Raw genomic sequence first — 18,188 nt, forward strand, 5'->3', positions numbered from 1 at the left:
CTAATAGCTTCATTTGTTAGCAGGCTGCGATAATTTCAATTGCTCGGTACTAAAGATATCAAAGTCTCTTTTTCCACGAAAAAAATCTAATATCTAAGAGGTACAAATTTGATAATTGAAACTAAAGTCTAATAGATGCAAAGTAAAGATCCAAAAAATCGGAGCAACGATATGTATAAAGATTGGAAGATTTCGAATGAAAATTGCTATTTTATAAAAATAAGATTTAATAATTCCAATTAATTTATTATTATGTAATTATTATTTTAATATTTAATCAAAGAGACGTCGCACGTGAATGAATTACAAAGTAGCCTTTACCAATCCTTTAGTAGCTCGTATATTGTTCGATAGGGATTTTACAGGTGTACATTAATGGGAACAACATCTATGTGTGACTCATCGTAAATACAGCCGGAGTTTTGTGTCCATCACGCTACAAATCGTTTAATACGTGTTCGATACAATTTGAACCATCTATTTTAATAATCGATAGACTTCGTTCTTATACATACGGTAGACAGATATACAAAAACATTATATCGTACAAAATAGTAGCAGTAGTATCACCACCAGTTTCGTTCCCACGGATTCTCCTTTTATATACGGTGCCCTCTCATTTACCTTCGATATTTCCAGCTTATTGTTCTATTTCGTAACAAACCTTATAAAAATACGATCTTCTAACTCTTTATTTGGCCACCGTTCCATTTTTTCTTGATTCGTTTCTCTTTCTAATAAAAATACACAACTTTTCTTCCTTAGTTTATGAATTTTAGATATATTTCGTAAGAAGTGCAATACTCAAAGAGCTATAATAAATCGTAATTTTGTACCCCGTTTTTCTTCACCTTTTTTTTTACTTTCAATTAGAAACTACATACGATAATGAATATATGAATTCTAATAGTCTCTCCAAAATCAACTCAAAAGTCTCATTTTTTCTTTGCCTCTCCATTTTAACGAAGAAATTAAGAATTACCATAAATGAATTATACAACGACGACTCAATGATAGCAAAATAACAATGTATCTAGATAACGAATATTGATGTATTTCTGAAAAAATATATAAAATATTTGAAGTAAAATACCCATTATGATATCTGATAAATGAAAGGAGTTTCCATTTTGATTCAGTGATTTCCTTAAAAAAATGTATGTCCATAAAAATGTACATCCACATTGTTCCAACAATAAGCATACAAAATGATACCCAAATATATAAATAAGAAGTTTGATAAAGGCTTAATTAAATTGCTGTCTCAGCCTGATATCAAGAAACTACTAAATATCAATAAAATAAACAAAAACTCTTTTTAACTGGACATTGAGAAATCATATTTTATTTTTAAAATAGTGTCAAATATAAAACAAACAATAAACTTTGTTAAGCAATTTGTCTGATAATTAATCAAATTATTCTCGATCGTTTCAATCAGTCGCCAAATAAAGAGTTAAAACGCTTTCACCTTATAGAGCAAAGAATCGAAACAATTACAGTGGTCATCGCCTCGCTAGTTGCGCGTGTGTCTCGACCGTACATCGTGGAAATTTGGTTCAACATCCTCTCGTTCACGTCGAAATAAGCTTCTAAACCGAAACTCAGTGGCGTTCATGGAAAAATTCGATGCTTTCTCTCGATTTTGCACGGTCGTTTTCGTCAATAAATATATACCGTACACAGAGATCGGTCGAAAGAGGAAAACAAGTGAAAAATCGCGGAAGGATTGGCGCGTTTCACGGCCTCTTATTTCACGGTTTCATTGGCCTCTTCTTATCTACAAAAAGCCATATTAGATGAGCCATTCGATGACAAAAGACTTTTCTCATTTTTCTACATCAATTTTCTTTCTTTTGCTCTTCTAATTTTTTCCTTTCCTTTTCGCTCTTTTTCTCTTTTAATTTAGTTGTTCACTTATTATTTCTCTACCGTTTCCTTCGTACTTGTTTTATCCCATTTTTAATTCCCATGATCGAAATTTCACTTCGTGTATAAACTTTGTTTCTTCGTAATATATTAATCGTACGTTATATTCAACGTTACTCAGAGTTTTGACTCATATTAATAATTACAAACGATAAATTTTCTACTTTTTTATTTCATACAATAAAGATAACGCTGAGACTGTTGCAATAAGGAGGCAGCTCCATTTTCCAGTAATTTGAGTAAACCAACAGAAACTAATTTTTTGAAACGCGCTATAAATTCACAATCGACTAATATTCCTAGTATAAACTTTTGTATTTCTAAATATGAGAGACACTCGAATATGAAACCTATAGTTTACTCTCTCTTCCAACAAATACAATTTAAATTATTGCTGCGACTCCGTCAATTGCATTTACTTGACTTTGTCATTTCTTAAAATAACCAAAAATGTACCGAGCCAGGAGTGAAATTTCATTCACGATAGTATTAACGTGATTTTCTTAAACAACAGCTTCTAAAGGTTAGTTTTCGTTTTATTCTCGGTTATATTCACCGCGAGGAACTAAACAACGGATCAGAGGACTAAATGAAGGATTAAAGGCGTTTCGACGCGTGTTCGGATTGAAAAATGAAGACGAAAAGAAATAAACGAGGAAAGAACTTTGATTTCCATCCACGAAACCAAAAACGCACTCGGAGCTGTTGTACTATGATCCATGATTTTTTTATTAAACAAATTAAATACAAAAGGTCGCATCTTTTTTCTCTGTTTTCCTCGTTGCTCGTACTGCCGACCGCGACGCGCAGTCGCTCCATTCTCGAGTTAATATAAATAATTAAAAACAACAGAAGAGAACGGGGGAGGGCAAGGGGCATTAAATAAAAAGTAAAAGAAGTCATCGAGGGGTAAAAGGAGGGCGGAGCTCGTGGAAGAAGACAGTTTAAAGGCTTTTTCTACATGTTCTGACACTCTTTCTCGCTCTCTCTCTCTTTCTTTCTCCATAAACATACTTGCACGCGCGCATTACACAAACTCTACGACAAGGTGGATCGCTTCGTTTAAAATTAAAGGAAGAAGGAGAACTCGAGCTTCGGCAATTCAAGACTAGTGAAAACTTAATAATCGCCTGTGGCTCATCGTATTACTCTCATTCGTACGATTTCGCTCATTTCTTACAACTTTTTCGCTTATCTCGCTTCCATTTCAAGCCACGAAGTTCAATTCATTTTCAAATTTAATAAAAATGCTATTTTAATTACGTTATTTTTTACGAATTACGTTACGAATTACGTTACGTTATATGACAAACGTCATTAGTAATTTGCCGATTTCATTCGTCGATTTGTTAAATTTGAATTTCGCAGGGAAATGAAGCGCAAATTGAAAAATTCATAAAGAGCGACGAAATCGCGAAAATTGAAATAATCGGTGAGGCGTAAATGCTCCTTGGAATGAACCGCGTATCCTTGAACCGCCAAAGATGCAAAAAGAAAAACGAACAGAGAAAAGGAAAATTCACGAGCAGGAAGATTGTTTCGGGGAAAAGTTTGTAAAACAAAACACAAAAGATGATCGATCTTGCGATAAAAAGCTCGGATGAAAAAGAAAAGGGAACGGAAATAACATCGTTTTCCTGCCTGTTTCGTTCGTTTGTTCCTTCTACACTCGAGTTACGAAGAACCTTCTGATTGATATTTTAAATGCTGCTGGACACAACGCTCGCCATTATCAAACATTTCCTTCGAGAACATTCGATTAATTAATAATATTTAAAAGTCATTAAAGGATATGTACAAAGAGATATTAATATGAATAAGCAGTAAATGTCGCCGTTGCCGCAGGATCCGCGCGAAACCCAGTGACTAATGGATTTATCGATCGTCCTATGGTTCGACCTGATTTGTTCGCGCGGATCGAACGTGGCGAGGATCAGCACGGTGTTCAACAATCTGCTAGTGTCTTTCGTGTTTTCCAAAACAGGTCTGGTCAATATTAACACATTGAGAATAATCTGTCGCGTATGGGAAGTATTTGTGTGGAGTACGATTCACGATGGGACGCAACAATGTGGAATGTCGATATACGACACGCTCGAAAGCCTCAAGAATTAGCTTTTTTCAAGAATTTTTCCAAGAATTTCGAGCGTTTCAGGGCTCAATAGAGAGAAAAGAAAAAGGGAAGCACCGTGTTAATCCTCGAGACTGCTGCTCGTTTTGCACGCGCATTTTGGCAGATCGTTCATCGCGAAAGGAGATGCCTTCGAAATTAGGCCCTCTCTGCCCTAATACAACCGCGTTTTCGTATGTTCGATATCATCGACATAGATAGTTCTCGAGCCTTGCGCGAGAACGAATTTTTTAGATCGCAGAATTTTTTGTTTGCACAAATCACTGGTGTTTTAGCTCGAATATTTAGTTGTCTTGGCGAATTATCGATATAACAATTATTAGTCTCGACCTGTCGACGAGATACGCGATGATATTTATCTTTTAGCGGTCTTCTCTTTCGCTTTTGGGAATCTATTTCTTCTCTCTTCCCATGAGACAGATGCTTTGAAAGAGGCGGTCTTGCTGCTTCGTTCTCTTTCGTTTTAATATGCTCTTCTCGCACGGCGCGGATTATACATATAGATATATTTATATATTTATAATATATATTTGTTTCTTTATATATAAAACTAAAAGTACCGTGATACTGATAAAATTTCGGAAAATATTAGTTATCGACGAATGCGCTTCGGTGCTCCGTAATATTATTCTTCGATAACGATAGATCGAATTTGAGAAGGTCGAGAAATATAAGTTACAGCAGATCTAAAAATCGTTTTCGATTAATAATTAATTACCTCGGTAAAAATAAGTTGAGCATACGCGATGCATATCGATTATTATATCCTCTCTCAATTTCCTTCCTGAAACGCTTAATACCTTGTTGTTATATTTGTTTCCTCTCTTTCTTTTGTTCAAACTCGCATTCGCTCTCTCGCTTTCTCTCCCTTTCTATCACCCAAACTCCTCAAGCACGATCTTTTTACTTTTAATTTTTACTCTCGATTGATTCTTCTTTCTTTCTCGCGTTCCTATTGAAACAGCATTCGCGCTAGATAATATTAAACGCTGGAACAATGCTACGAGCGCTATAAGCATACTCGTACATCACGGATAAACGCTTTAAAAATGAATTTCAAAAGCCCAGGAACGATACACATATACATCTTCGTACAACACACCCTCTCGCAACAGACTCACTTTTTCTCGTTAGTCCCTCGAAAAATACTTTGTACTTATGATCGCGTCAACGATAAAACTCCGTACACATACACATCGAAGCCGTAAAATCAGGTCTCCCCTTAAACGCCATCGATACGATAAATTTCTGCTTTCGTGACACGCGAATAACATTCATACTGTATACAACAAGCGAAAAAATAAAAATGAATGATTACTCGAAAGCTTGTCACAATTATCTGCCTGTAAAAAAAATGTAAAAACACAAATAATACGTAGCTTGAAATTATCGAAATTCTAAAAATCTGAGCATCGATAGAGACTGCATACGATACAATCGAAACCACATTCGATAAACATCGAAGAAGGGTATGTTAAAAAAAAAAAAATATATATATATATAAAAGAAAACGGCAAACGTTAAATTTGCATATGTATCTGATTTGATTCGCTTTTTTGCACACTGAACTTCTTATCTCTCGGCCAAACACGCGTACATGCAATAAACACATTCACGCATACGTCATTCTTGCTGAATTATATGCTACATTAAACGCTACACGCTATGTACACCAAAAGACGTATACTTAAGCTACTCTGGGCGTTCGGGGGTTAGCCTAAAAAGTAATATAATACAGGACACGCCGTCATTCGTACTCCCTGCGACGATTACGCGGTATATATAACATCTTTGGACTCGATTTATTACACATTTATAGAGAATTATTACTTATGACCGTAATTTCTCGCGCCTAGTCTCTCTTTCTCTCTCTGAGTAGCCGCTGCGTGAAACTCGACGTGGCACCTTTGTATCGGACAACATATCATCAGTCTGATACAAACGTATTCTATGTCGTTATTCGTTTTGTCTTTTCTTGTCTTTGATCTTGTAATACATGTTTCATATATCCTCTGACATATATATATATATATATATATGTAACATGTATATATATATATATATATATGTCCTTTCTTTCATGATTGGTGCTCTCGTAATATCCTGACGGGCGCAGCTCGTGAGATTCTCAACTTCTCTTCTTTTTGTATCTCGTTATTTTCCTTTTCCTTTTCTTAATAATTCTGGAAGACTAGCGCTTCTTCCCCTTTCTCGATGCGCGTTCTTCTCCAAAGTATTTCCTTAAACTGGTGTGAAGGCTCTCGAAATATCTGAATCGAAAGCACTGTGCGTGTTTGTCGATCAGTTTCATTTTTCGTCTATGCACCCCGTTGTTATTGGAACAAATTCTTCAAAAATTTCTTGTCTTATATATTCAGAGAGACTTTGAAAGCGGATGCAAAGTTTGAGAAATTGTTTCGGATTCCTTTCTTTATGGGGAATCGTTTAACACGTGGCACGTAAATTGACGACGAAATTGTTCCTCTTCTGGTCGCGGGAAATGACAATCTGTTGAGGAACTGAAGCATAATGATGACCGAGAACTCTTTACAGGCGTCGTGGACCATCTTAAACCGCTGATACTTGTGCGTCTTCGTCGTCTGAAAAATTGTAACGTTTCCTTTAATGATCATTTCTTTTGCTCTTTTAGAGTCATAAAGTAATATTTCGATGGAATATGCTCGGGTGACTTGTCTACGTTGGCTGAATTTTTCAATTTTGACACTGATATCTATATATTTTCAGAATTTTTAATCGATATTGGAGTTTATAATTTGTTACGGTTTTCCTAATTTAATACTATGTCAAAGTATAATGTAATAATGATAATTGTAAAAAAGAACACAAATTTTTATGCTGTTTACTTGAAACTCGTATTATACTTTTTATTTTCGAAACTGTAATTTCTGGATTTTCATTTATTAAATTTCTAAAAAGATGTACTACGAATATTATGAATTGAAGCAATATAAAGTGATCTAACTAATTGCCTATACACAGAATAGTCTATATTAATTTACTAACTTAGAAATTCAAATACACTTTGTTACATTACTACAAATTCTTTCATCTATTGCTCTAGCTCTATTATTCTATAATTTTCTTACCAACAACTAGTCGACAGCTAAAGAATGCATAAAATAAAACCTATTAATGCATAGCAACAGATTTCAGTACAGAAACTACAGTTTCGAAAAAAAATTAGCACAAAGAATTTAAATAGAAAATAAATCAAATAAGAACATAAAATAAGGGATTCTAATATACATTCTACGAATGAACTAAAGGATAAAGTCAAGTTCGCCAAAGTAGCAAGTCTCTTGGTGGAAAAAGAGAGACAAAGAATACATTTATTGAATTATCGTCGAATTCCTTTAAAGAAACTAGCTATAAAATTGCAACTCTGTAAAATGTAACAAATTCTATGTATCCAAAGAAATCAAATCGGTCGAAACAAAAGGGATCGTGGAGTGACGTGACGTGACGTGCAAATAAAAACAAAAAAAAAAGAAGAAAATTGGACGCAAGCAAGCTGTCATGCCTCGACACGGAGGGTGGAATACGAAACTATACAATATGCAAAGATGAAACATAAAGTATCGCAATCGAAAATCGTACAATCTGCTTGCAACAAGCTTCCAAAAAATAGAAAAAAAAAAGAAAAACAGCAAGTGCATGAAAAATACATCGATACAATTATAATTTGCTATAATATGCAACGAATTTTTCGCTGATCGAAATACAGATTTCTATTACGCATAAACACAGTAAGTACGCGTCGAATAATTCTAAGGTTAAAATAAATTTCAGTAAAAAAGAAAGAAAAAAAAATCGAAATACTGAAAGGAAACTATAAAACACGAAGTTATAAGTTATGCACACAGAAAACGCGTGATTACACAGGCACTTTGCATTAAAAATGTACAAGTGAAACATATGCGGATATGTGTTCGTTATTTACAAGTTCAGATGCGATCATCGATGAGAAGATAAATTAGATAAATAATTAACATATACATCGAATGACAAACAATGACGATTGAGAATCGTCCATAGACTTTTGTATGTGTGTGCGTGTGTTCATACATACATTGTAAATACTTAATCGATAGAAATAGCTTAAAGGTAGATTGAGAACGGCGTGTAGGTACTTAGTGTTCATTGTATAACTCATCCATTGGAAAAAAAAGAAGATTCCATGACTGTTCGATAATGTTATACGGTATTTAGCAGAAACTAGAGCTTTCTGTGCTACTATTCGAGTGTTTCAGAGTTGGAAGAAGTAATCGTTATCGAATTCATCGTGATATTCTACGTCACGTAGATTCATTGATCATTACGGTGAAAAATGTTACTGAACAAAGTGTGGTAGTCGCAAACAATTTGAACGATTACAGTTTATTTGAGTTTGAGTGCATTTGATAGTTTTCAGACATGATAACAGACTATAATTTTTACTGACATTTAGGATATTATGTATCTTATTTGGATTTAGAAATTTAAAAGTTAATAATTTATGAAGAAATTTAAGTGATACGAGTAAACGCGCACATCGTATTGAAAAAGGACGGTATTAAAGAAACTTTATTATTAATAAATACGATATTATTAATAATAATTAATTAAGAAATTCGAATTCAATAAAAGACAAATAATTACGCGATAGAAGACTAATATAAATGTACCATGTCTGAAAAGATAAAATGAAAATGCAGCAAAAAATTTAAAAAATATTACGCGGCAAATAAGCGATATGCGAACAAAATTAAAGACTGTAATTAACATTTTTTTCCGTGCATTATCGATAGTCACTGGTGGGACTGATCAATATTCCTTGATAATCTTCTTCAATTCTTTCGCTTCTCTCATAATTTAAATGTTAAATAACGTAATATCAACAGTATTTAAGACTTATATTCTCATTTCTCATGTTTATAAATTACATCTTAAATCTAAAGAAAACTTTAAAGCTATTATTTCACATCTCTTTATATCTTAATATCCTTTAAAGGACGTAATATATTAAAAAAAAAAAAAATACATTTACCTCTTTTTATATCTTTACACTCTAAGAGCCATTTCATAAAGGAATCCTGATCTCTATACACGAAAGTTCTTTATGTACAAGTATTTACAAAAATTCTCATTCTTCTAAGAAGAAATTAATTACTATTCCGCTCACTTTACCCTATTATTCATTACGTAAGTACAACCTTATTCGTTCCTCTAAATCCTATTTTAATCTTAACAAGGAAGTTACGCATACCTCTGCTCTAATAACAGCAGTTTATCATTTCATATCACATTCCAATAATTTCATATCAATGTTCGAAAATCATTCTATCTAAAGCCAACACTATCTAACATCATATATAAAACTATTTTCATAATCTAATAAACTAACGACTAATTGTGATCGCTATAACTTATTCCATATCAATCCCATCGCTATGATATCGATAGTGTTAGGGAGAGCAAGCCTCGAGGACGGAAAAGTATATCAATCCGTAAAAAGTATAGACATATATGATAATCCGTCTAGAGAAAAAATTGTGGTAGGTAGAGTAGATTGTATTTTAGGTTTAGCGATTGTGTTTGCTTTTGTACCATCTTCATGGTCGTTCCTGTAGGTAACGCCCTCGTGGCTGTGAGCACGGCCAAGCCTGTGCAACCTTGCCATCTGCGCTGCAACTTTGTAAGCAGGCGGTTGACGGCACTGTGTACTACCAATTCCTGGACGCATCGTCGCCATCGACGTCATGGTAGTCATGGTCGTCATGGTCGTCATAATCGTCGTTCCAGCTCCTGGAGGGGGAAGCGCCGCCGGTACTCCAAGACCCACGGCTACTCCTAATCCCGTAGTACCTGAAAACCCTCGACTCTCTTTCTCTCGATCTCTCACATCCCTGCATCTCCTGCTGTTCAACAACCGTTCTCTCCCCTTATCCTTTTTACCGCCATGTAATCCATCGCCATTTGCAATTCTGAACGAACACGACTCGTACGAAGACTAGAAAAATATGAAAAGTGGTAGGTACTTTTTATGGACGTTGAATAGTTAAACTGCGGATTTTTATGCATTTATCGGAAACATGGAAATACAAAAATTCACGGAATGCGTGTAATGCGCAAAAATACGTGAAATATACAAAGTGAAGTACTTGTTATAACAAAGAATGAAACAATTTCTGCAATTGTATAGGATTCAATAATTGACAGTAAGTAAAGTCTGTAGAAAATTACTTACTGTACATAAAAATATAATTGTTATTTATTTTTAATGAAATACAATTTTTTAAACATAGTGTGTCATTACAATATTGGAAAAATAATAAAATATAGAATATACAGTTTTTTAAATACAACGATATTCATTAAGGTATTCAAAAAATATAGATTCTATAATTTTTGAAACATCTAGTTAACTGTACCTGGTGCGACTAAATAATACGGTACAATAATATATTTATGTAAATATTCTATTCAAGAATTCTTTCTCTCCTTATTGCGTCCTCGTCTTAAATTCGTCCCCTTTTTATGTATGTATTGCATACATTGTAACAAATATAAAAACAGGACGAATTCATATTCTTTGATAAAAAAAAAAAGCAACATAAAGCAGACTCGTCGTGCTCGTTCAGAACGGAGCTCGAAAGAGACGAGCTATATATATATATATATTGTACAACACGCTCGTTATTCACCGCTAGATCAGAACCCAAGAAGAGGAAAGCACAGAAAACCAGTTAATATATACCCTGAAAAGAAGCCTCGGTTCTCCGTTAATCCTGAGGAAACGCGGCAACACAATAAAAACGGTCACACACTGTCGATGCAACGCACACCATTTTCTATACGCACGCACAACCAGCATACACATGTGTACAGCAGGCAACGATACTCACGTGATTATTAGCGTGCACACGCTAACCCTTCGAGCAAGCGATTAATACAGATTAAGTCGATGCATCGCTGTATACGTTATCAATGAATGCCTCGAGCCTAACGCGTTGCTTCCGGTTGGTACAGAACTCCCATTTACCAATGTCTACTCATCTTTTTTTCTATGTTCAAAAGATTAGTCGAGTTTCATATTCTTTCATTATTCTACAGATATCCATTCACCAGAGATATATTAATTAATACTATCTTACTACGTCATGCATAACACTACGGATGATCCGGAAGCAACGCAATCATAGATAAAGTCGAACAGAGGGTACTATGAAAAAAGAGAGAGAAGATTCAGCCCAGTTGCAAGGAGAGAAACTCAAGACAGGCAAGACGACAATCGCGGACTCACCTTGAGGATTTTGGGGTTGGTGATGGTGATGATCGTAATAATGTTGGTGGTGATGGTGGTGGTGGTGGTGGTGATGATGATTGTGGTTGTGATTCTGGTTGTGGTTGGCAGGAAGCGGAGGTAACACTGCTACCGCGTGAGGGAACGGAGGTGCACCACCTCTCAAAACAGACCCTGCACCACACACAGGCCACATACGAAATGTTTCTTTACAAAATGTACAATGACACACCGGTTTAACATCTGGTGGTACTTTTCCCCCTTCTCTTTTTCATTTTTGCTTTGTGTATTTTTTTCTCTTGATGTAGATAAATGAGACGAGCGATAAAAATCGCAAAAATCTTTTTTAATTAAGAAAAAGTATACAATATTTATTCGAAAGAATAAATAAAATATAAGCTTGTTGGCGTCCCTCTCACTGAACATGAAGGAAGATTCCTAGAGTGAGTGCCGCGAGTGGAAAGATCGCAAAAATTGGGTCGATGTGTCGTTATATAAATATCAATGTATGCGTGTATGCGTTAATAATGCCCCTACGTAAAGAAGCGAGTCTCTGTGAAAAAGCTTCAAGCGATAAATGTACTGAAAGCAATTGGAACTCCCGGGATAGAAGCGGCTATAAAGCACGTTTACCTACGTTATCGGCACAACGCTCGGCTAAACGATAAATAAATAAAGTACCGGATAGGTACGGTAAAAAGAGTGTATGTACGTAATATACACATAATGTAACGTATATATGCTGTAGCTTAAATTGCACGGAGATTTTTTTCTTAACTACCATAGACGAGAGAGAATGAAGATGAGTGGCCATGGGACATACGTTTTCTTTTCAACGTTAGAATCTAATCGTGACCCGGACAGTGAAACGAATGATTCGGAGGAGTAAACGGACTACGACTGTGTGAAACGGCAAACTGTAATGAGAAAACATTTTGATTACTTTTAGTATCAAACGAGAACTAAAAAAAAAGAGAGAAAAAAAATAAAAAATGAGAAATAGATATGATAATTACACGAAGGATACTCATATAGTCATCAAGAGACGTACAACAGGTATCATACGTTTTTAAAAAACGAATCATTCTCTGTTTACTAACTACCAAAAATATCTAACGATACGTCACACACTACTAGAAAAAAAGAATAAATATTTTTTCTGTACGATCACTTTTGCGATTACAACAGAAAAATAAGAAAAACAGAGACTCATAGACTCAACACCCAACTGTATCACGAAACGAACTTTCACGCAGTTACTGTGTCAATCAACGACATACACGGTATACACGGGTCGTCCATATCACGACGACGTTTTAAATAAAAAATAAAAAATAAAATAAGTAAAAAAAAAAAAAAAAAAGAAAAATGGAAAAGGCAACTTCATCTCGTTGGACCACTCCAGATTCTTTCTTTGGTTCTACCTTCTAAACTACGGTCTACGGAACGGGCAAAAAAAGGGAATAAGACAGGTAATGAGCACGAGCTTGTGGAGTTATTTGATCTCTTTTGGTTCAAGTTTACGTACCTTGCATGGCGGAGTGCCGTCTTTGAGGTGGCGGTGGACTACCACCAGCTTCTACGCTGCTTCCGCTGTGGCTGTCCAGCTGTGTACTGTGACCACTGTCACTGCTCGTCACCGAACCTACGCACACGTCCCCAAGACACTTCTATCACTACACATTCTATAGCCCAGTTCTCGCCCCGATGCGCCCGCTAACTGCTAATTATCTAACAAATATTAATCGCGTTTCATTGAACGCGTGTAATCCGTATATCACTCGTACGCTCTTTCTTTCTCTTTCTCTCTCGCTTTCTCACTTGAAAAAATCAGAGTCAACAAACGTCAGTTTGACGCCTACAAAAATGTCGACTTAACCGCGATTAAAAGTTGCGCTGGCACAGCATTTGTTTTTCGATGCACGCCTACCAGAGATCGTCCTTCTGTAAGCGACTACTAGCTACTTCTAACAAAATTAAGATTCATATTATTATCTTTACCGGAAGAAAAAAAATGATAATTGGAAAAATATTAGATCCTGGAAAATGATATTTATCAGAAGGAGATTATTTCCAGGAGCAATATTTATATTTCCTACAATACAATTAATTGTCAGTCAGTTTTTAAATTGAAGAAAGTATTAAGAGAAATTGTAGTAAAATATTTGAAACTACTGTCTATTTAAGTTTGTTTATAAAAAGTGATTTAAAAAAACAGACTATAGCATTGAGATTAAATCATTGAAGGATGTGATTCACGCGTCCGTATGTCCCATGGTCAGTGATCTAAATTGAAGCTAGACGTGCTTCGCCCTGGGATCAGGACCGTGATGTGTATAACACGGGACGATAATATTGATCGAAAAGAAGCGCGAGCTACGGTAATCGGCGTACAAGATGCGTGTAAAATGGATAAGCTAAATATAAACATGGAACATTTATGAATTGCGTAAACGGCTGTGCAGCGTGCATATAAAATGAGATAGTTTCTTAGAATTTGCGAGACCTGACCAGTGTGTACGGTCACGAGCAATGAAAAGGTGCACTGAATGGTACTTCGCGAGATGTGTCTGCTGTATTTGTGTGTTGCAATGAAACAACGTTCAAAATAAAAAGAAAAAGAAGCACCGTATGATTCATCGTCTAAAGTTAGCAATATGTATAGAGACACAGAAAAAACTTTACACTGTTGAAGTATTCACGTGTACATATGTTTTGTATGTGTGTATACAATGTATGTTAAACGATGATCGACAGCATCTCGCTTCGAACCATTTTATGTGTCGAAATTAATCAACTTACCACTGGTCAACGTTTTTCTTAACGGCTGAAGATTGCTCAAGCTGGTTACGCTACTACTTTCAGCACTGAGATCGACAGGTGGTGGTAAACTGGAAGGAGTATCGCTATGGGATCTCTCATGCATAGGAACTCGGCTACCAGATCCTACTCTCCTAGGTGCACCGGGACTAGGCTCCAATCCGCTGGAATGCAATGCCAATCCAGGCACTGGGAGTGCTGGTGGGCAATGTTTCGGTTGATACGGACGAGTTTTGTGAGGATCGGAAAGTGCTAACATTTTCCGTACTGCTTGTGGCGATGCAGCTCCAAACTTTGTACCTGAAAATACACAATAGTTTATATTTTATAATAATTAATATTACATAATAATTAATTCAAACGAAAGATAAAAATATCCTACCTTGTATACTCTTTCTACCTTCACTAGTGCTGCTAGCACTACTTGTAGTTGACAAAGTAGGCGAAGGATGCCTTCTTCCTCTGCTTGCACTGAGAGGTACCGCTGCGGCTACTGCGGCAGTTCCTGCATGAGGTTCGCATTCCACAGACAAAGCATGTAATCGTTCCTCGTCAGTTATTACTTTCATGTTGGCAAGGTACGCTTTCACTCTTCGAACCATTTGAGCCTCTTCGAACATTTTCTTCGGGTTTGGTGCAGCGGTAGACTTTTTCCGCCTTTTTACTGTTGCCGTTTGTCCTCCTGGACATTGCAACACTGTTAGTAAAAACGAATCATCACATTTCTGGTTCTGTTTCTACATACTCAAGTTAGATTACCTTGATTTCCAGTAGTCATTTGATTTAATGCAACCATGGCAGAACTCGGTGGCTGGCCACCTCTTTCTAACATTATTGATAGATCGTAGGGTGAAGAACACATGTTCGTTAACGTTCTCACTTCTTTCGCTATCATCCTCAACTTTTCGAAATTTACCAAACCTTCCACTCTGGAATCGTTGCCAAGGTGTATGAATGTTAAATCCTTCTTTACTACTGGATAAAATGGAATCTGAAAAGAAATAAAAACATTTCACGTTATTCCACTGCATAATAAAAAGAACAAAGTATGTAACTTAGAAATAGTTAGAAGAAACATGAGAACTTACTATAGGAGGTTGCGTTTGTTCAGATGCTACTAATTGTCGGTATTTGCTCATGTTACGGCTCGGGTCCATTAATTCTTGTAGGTCACTAAATAGCCTTTGATATTTACTTGGCAGTTTCTCCCAAGAAGCTCTTAATCTTGAGACAGCCCCATGACCCAAGCCAGACACAATCGCAAACATGGAATTGAAATTTTTGCATTCTTTACATTGTCCTGTTTAGCAAACAAAAAGATATTAGGATACTCGTGTAACAAAATTACAATGGATGAGGATAAAAACTCACGGGCTATTTTTATAAATTGTTTTATTATTTTACTACGTCGAACAAGATTGTGTTCAGAACAAACTTCTGTCACAACCCAAAACATTTCTCTGTTGACTAGTTCTGCAAACTGCCTGAGCATAGGCACTCCATATCTACTCTTCAATTCGAATAAATCATCCACGTATTCCGTAGATTCTATTTGCCTAATAATAGCACACAAATCAATATTTTCATTTCGCAAAAAATAACTTGCAAAGAAACTAAAAGTGTTATCAATTTACCTGAATATACTGAAATCTTGTAAAGTCAATTGAATTGCAACTTCAACGGCATTTAATTGTAAGAAGTGAACCTGAGATTCGCGTATAAGTTCTGGCGCTTGTTCATCTGCTACGAACGTCTCCGAGATACCGTTAGTTTTTAAATAATACCTTGAACTTAAGCCAATTCTTTCAGCAAGATTTTGCAACTGATCGGGTAATCTACGTTGTTTAATCATTCCTCCTTCTCCAACGCTAACTTCAGCTAAGGAGAAATTCGAACTGCCTTCGGCAGCGGTTATACCAAATTCTTGGAGAGCTAGCATTACCACCTAAAATAATATATTAGCATACAAATAGAAACTTTTATTCGTGCATATTATTTTCCAAGATTTAAATATCTACCTCGTGTGCCGTTGTTTCCTTGTGAATAAGAAGATATTTACAAGTTTGATCGGCTTTGTAAACCTTCAAAACGTGTTCTGGATAATCAGGCGCCCTTAAGTCGTCATAACAATATAACGACGTAAGGTCAGGATTACTTTTCGAATGATAAAGGTTAGTAGTTTGTGAAAGTCCTGTTCCCGGTGGTGTATGAGGGGGTGCGAGAGGATCGTCTACATGTACACCATCACTGTAAAATGAATCACTCCTATGTAAAATATATTTTCTTGAATTAGAAAAAGGAAAAAAATGAAAAAAAAAAAAAGAAAATGACATATATTTTTAACTTACTTAATAGTATTCTTTGGCAGTATATTCATTTTTATAAGAGCTTTTTGAAATCTCTTTTTCGGTCCAAGCGTCATAAATCCTTTATGCTCTTTTTTAGCATCTTTACAAGGAGAAACATTAGAATCAGGTATTAACAGTGGAACACCGCCTACTAAAGGATTTAGTGGATTTCCTGGAGTTATCGGGTCCACGTGCGTGGACAACCTTGCACGTGGATCTGTTTGTATTCTTGAAATTTCAGGTTTGTTTGCTCTTCCCCGCGGCCTCGGCGAGTCATCTGGCATCTGAAGCATTTCTTTAAACGCTACAACAGTAATTCATTGCTCGCATAAAGGAAATATAATCCACAAATTATTGTTTCTACAAAATGTAACATACCAAGTAAGTTTGATTTAACAGTTATACTAAGATGAGTAGATCCCCTTAAGATTTCAAGAGCCCTGGCGTGACTCACGTGCTCAAAACTCTGTCCATTTACTTCTAAAATCTGATCACCACGTTTCAAGCCAACATCTTCAGCCTTTGACTTTTTATCCACTTTTGAAATAAAAATGCCGAAACCTCTTTCATATCCGCCCAAAATACTAAAATGCAAGACTTCGTCCCTTGTAGGCCTTGCTAATGTTACATTCCGCGTTCTTGCTTTTGCTGCACACGCAATGTTTAATAATCTGAAATTTATTGAAGAATTTTTAAATACTATAAATGCTTAATAATTATTATAACGAATATAAATTTAACAAAATTGATGTATACCTTTGTTGCCCTAGCATTTTTTCTCTTTCTAAACCGGCTTCAAATGCTTCCAAAAATTCCATCATGGCGGGATCAGTTTCAAAATCAGTAAAATGATTATTTACCCAAAGAAGTACGACACGGGCAACTCTATCTCTGACTTGTGCTTGATCAAACCATTCTAACAATTGACTCGCAACTAATAAAGGACTATCGATAAATGTTCGATGCGTTAATAAGAAATCTTCTATATAAGTGGGATCGGTAATACTGTTTTCTTCGATAAGTTGTAACATTAAACGTTCAGGAGTTCCGCGGATAACTACATGACCTCTGCGTGCTCCGCCATCTAAAGCACCCCTTAATTCTGTTACTAGAATCACTCTCCCATTCTCTTCATGCCGCCTCGTATTTTCTTCTCCTTGATGTTGAATTCTAAAATAATCTGCCTGAGTAACACATACAAATTGGCAATCATCACATCTGAAAAAGAAATAGACGTATTAATGGAATTTTCATTTGATAACTACTGGCGACAGAAAATTTCTAACATAGAACTCACTTTGTCCTCATTACACCTCTATGCAAAAGTCTTTCCATAGTGGGCAGGATTCCAAAACTGTCACCAAGGTGCAGCTGTTCGATTTCTCCATTGCTATGCTCAATTTCCACAGCACCATTTATGAGCACACTCCAACTATCTAATTCTTCTCCATCATTCAAAACTATCATACCAGCACGTTCAACCACTGCAAACACCATCACAGCGCACAGCGCCCTTCTTACTGCCAAGGTCATATTTGTGAAAGCCTTTAGTTGTTGTGTGAATTCTAAGAGCGTTTCTATATCATCTTCTGTCCTTTCCATAGGATCTTTTTCTAAACATTCTCTGACTGGATCACGGACAGTTAAGCTCTGTAAA

The 18,188-nt window shown here is 35.8% G+C and overlaps 1 protein-coding gene across 11 annotated transcripts in view; it reads right to left on the bottom strand.

Moving 5' to 3' along the window:
- Positions 1 to 324: 324 nt before the first annotated feature.
- LOC100648358 (rap guanine nucleotide exchange factor 2) overlaps positions 325 to 18,188 on the bottom strand; it is a 250,571-nt gene continuing 232,707 nt past the window's right edge. For 7 of the 11 annotated variants that reach the window (XM_048404837.1, XM_048404838.1, XM_048404842.1 and 4 more), the window contains 14 exons: positions 17,829 to 18,181; positions 17,288 to 17,749; positions 16,910 to 17,202; positions 16,532 to 16,835; positions 16,202 to 16,448; positions 15,818 to 16,128; positions 15,555 to 15,739; positions 15,272 to 15,483; positions 14,943 to 15,174; positions 14,566 to 14,880; positions 14,166 to 14,483; positions 12,892 to 13,008; positions 9,668 to 9,925; positions 325 to 6,660 (listed from right to left, as the gene is read on the bottom strand). In XM_048404837.1, coding sequence (XP_048260794.1) covers positions 6,629 to 6,660; positions 9,668 to 9,925; positions 12,892 to 13,008; positions 14,166 to 14,483; positions 14,566 to 14,880; positions 14,943 to 15,174; positions 15,272 to 15,483; positions 15,555 to 15,739; positions 15,818 to 16,128; positions 16,202 to 16,448; positions 16,532 to 16,835; positions 16,910 to 17,202; positions 17,288 to 17,749; positions 17,829 to 18,181 — 3,639 coding nt within the window. In that variant the 3' untranslated portion in view covers positions 325 to 6,628. The remainder of the gene's footprint in view (positions 6,661 to 9,667; positions 9,926 to 12,891; positions 13,009 to 14,165; positions 14,484 to 14,565; positions 14,881 to 14,942; positions 15,175 to 15,271; positions 15,484 to 15,554; positions 15,740 to 15,817; positions 16,129 to 16,201; positions 16,449 to 16,531; positions 16,836 to 16,909; positions 17,203 to 17,287; positions 17,750 to 17,828; positions 18,182 to 18,188) is intronic. The other 4 variants (XM_048404836.1, XM_012308300.3, XM_048404839.1 and 1 more) reach the window with 4 other exon arrangements.

Source organism: Bombus terrestris, chromosome 4 (genome assembly GCF_910591885.1).
Source record: "Bombus terrestris chromosome 4, iyBomTerr1.2, whole genome shotgun sequence".
In the NCBI taxonomy this organism is placed as follows: domain Eukaryota; kingdom Metazoa; phylum Arthropoda; class Insecta; order Hymenoptera; family Apidae; genus Bombus; species Bombus terrestris.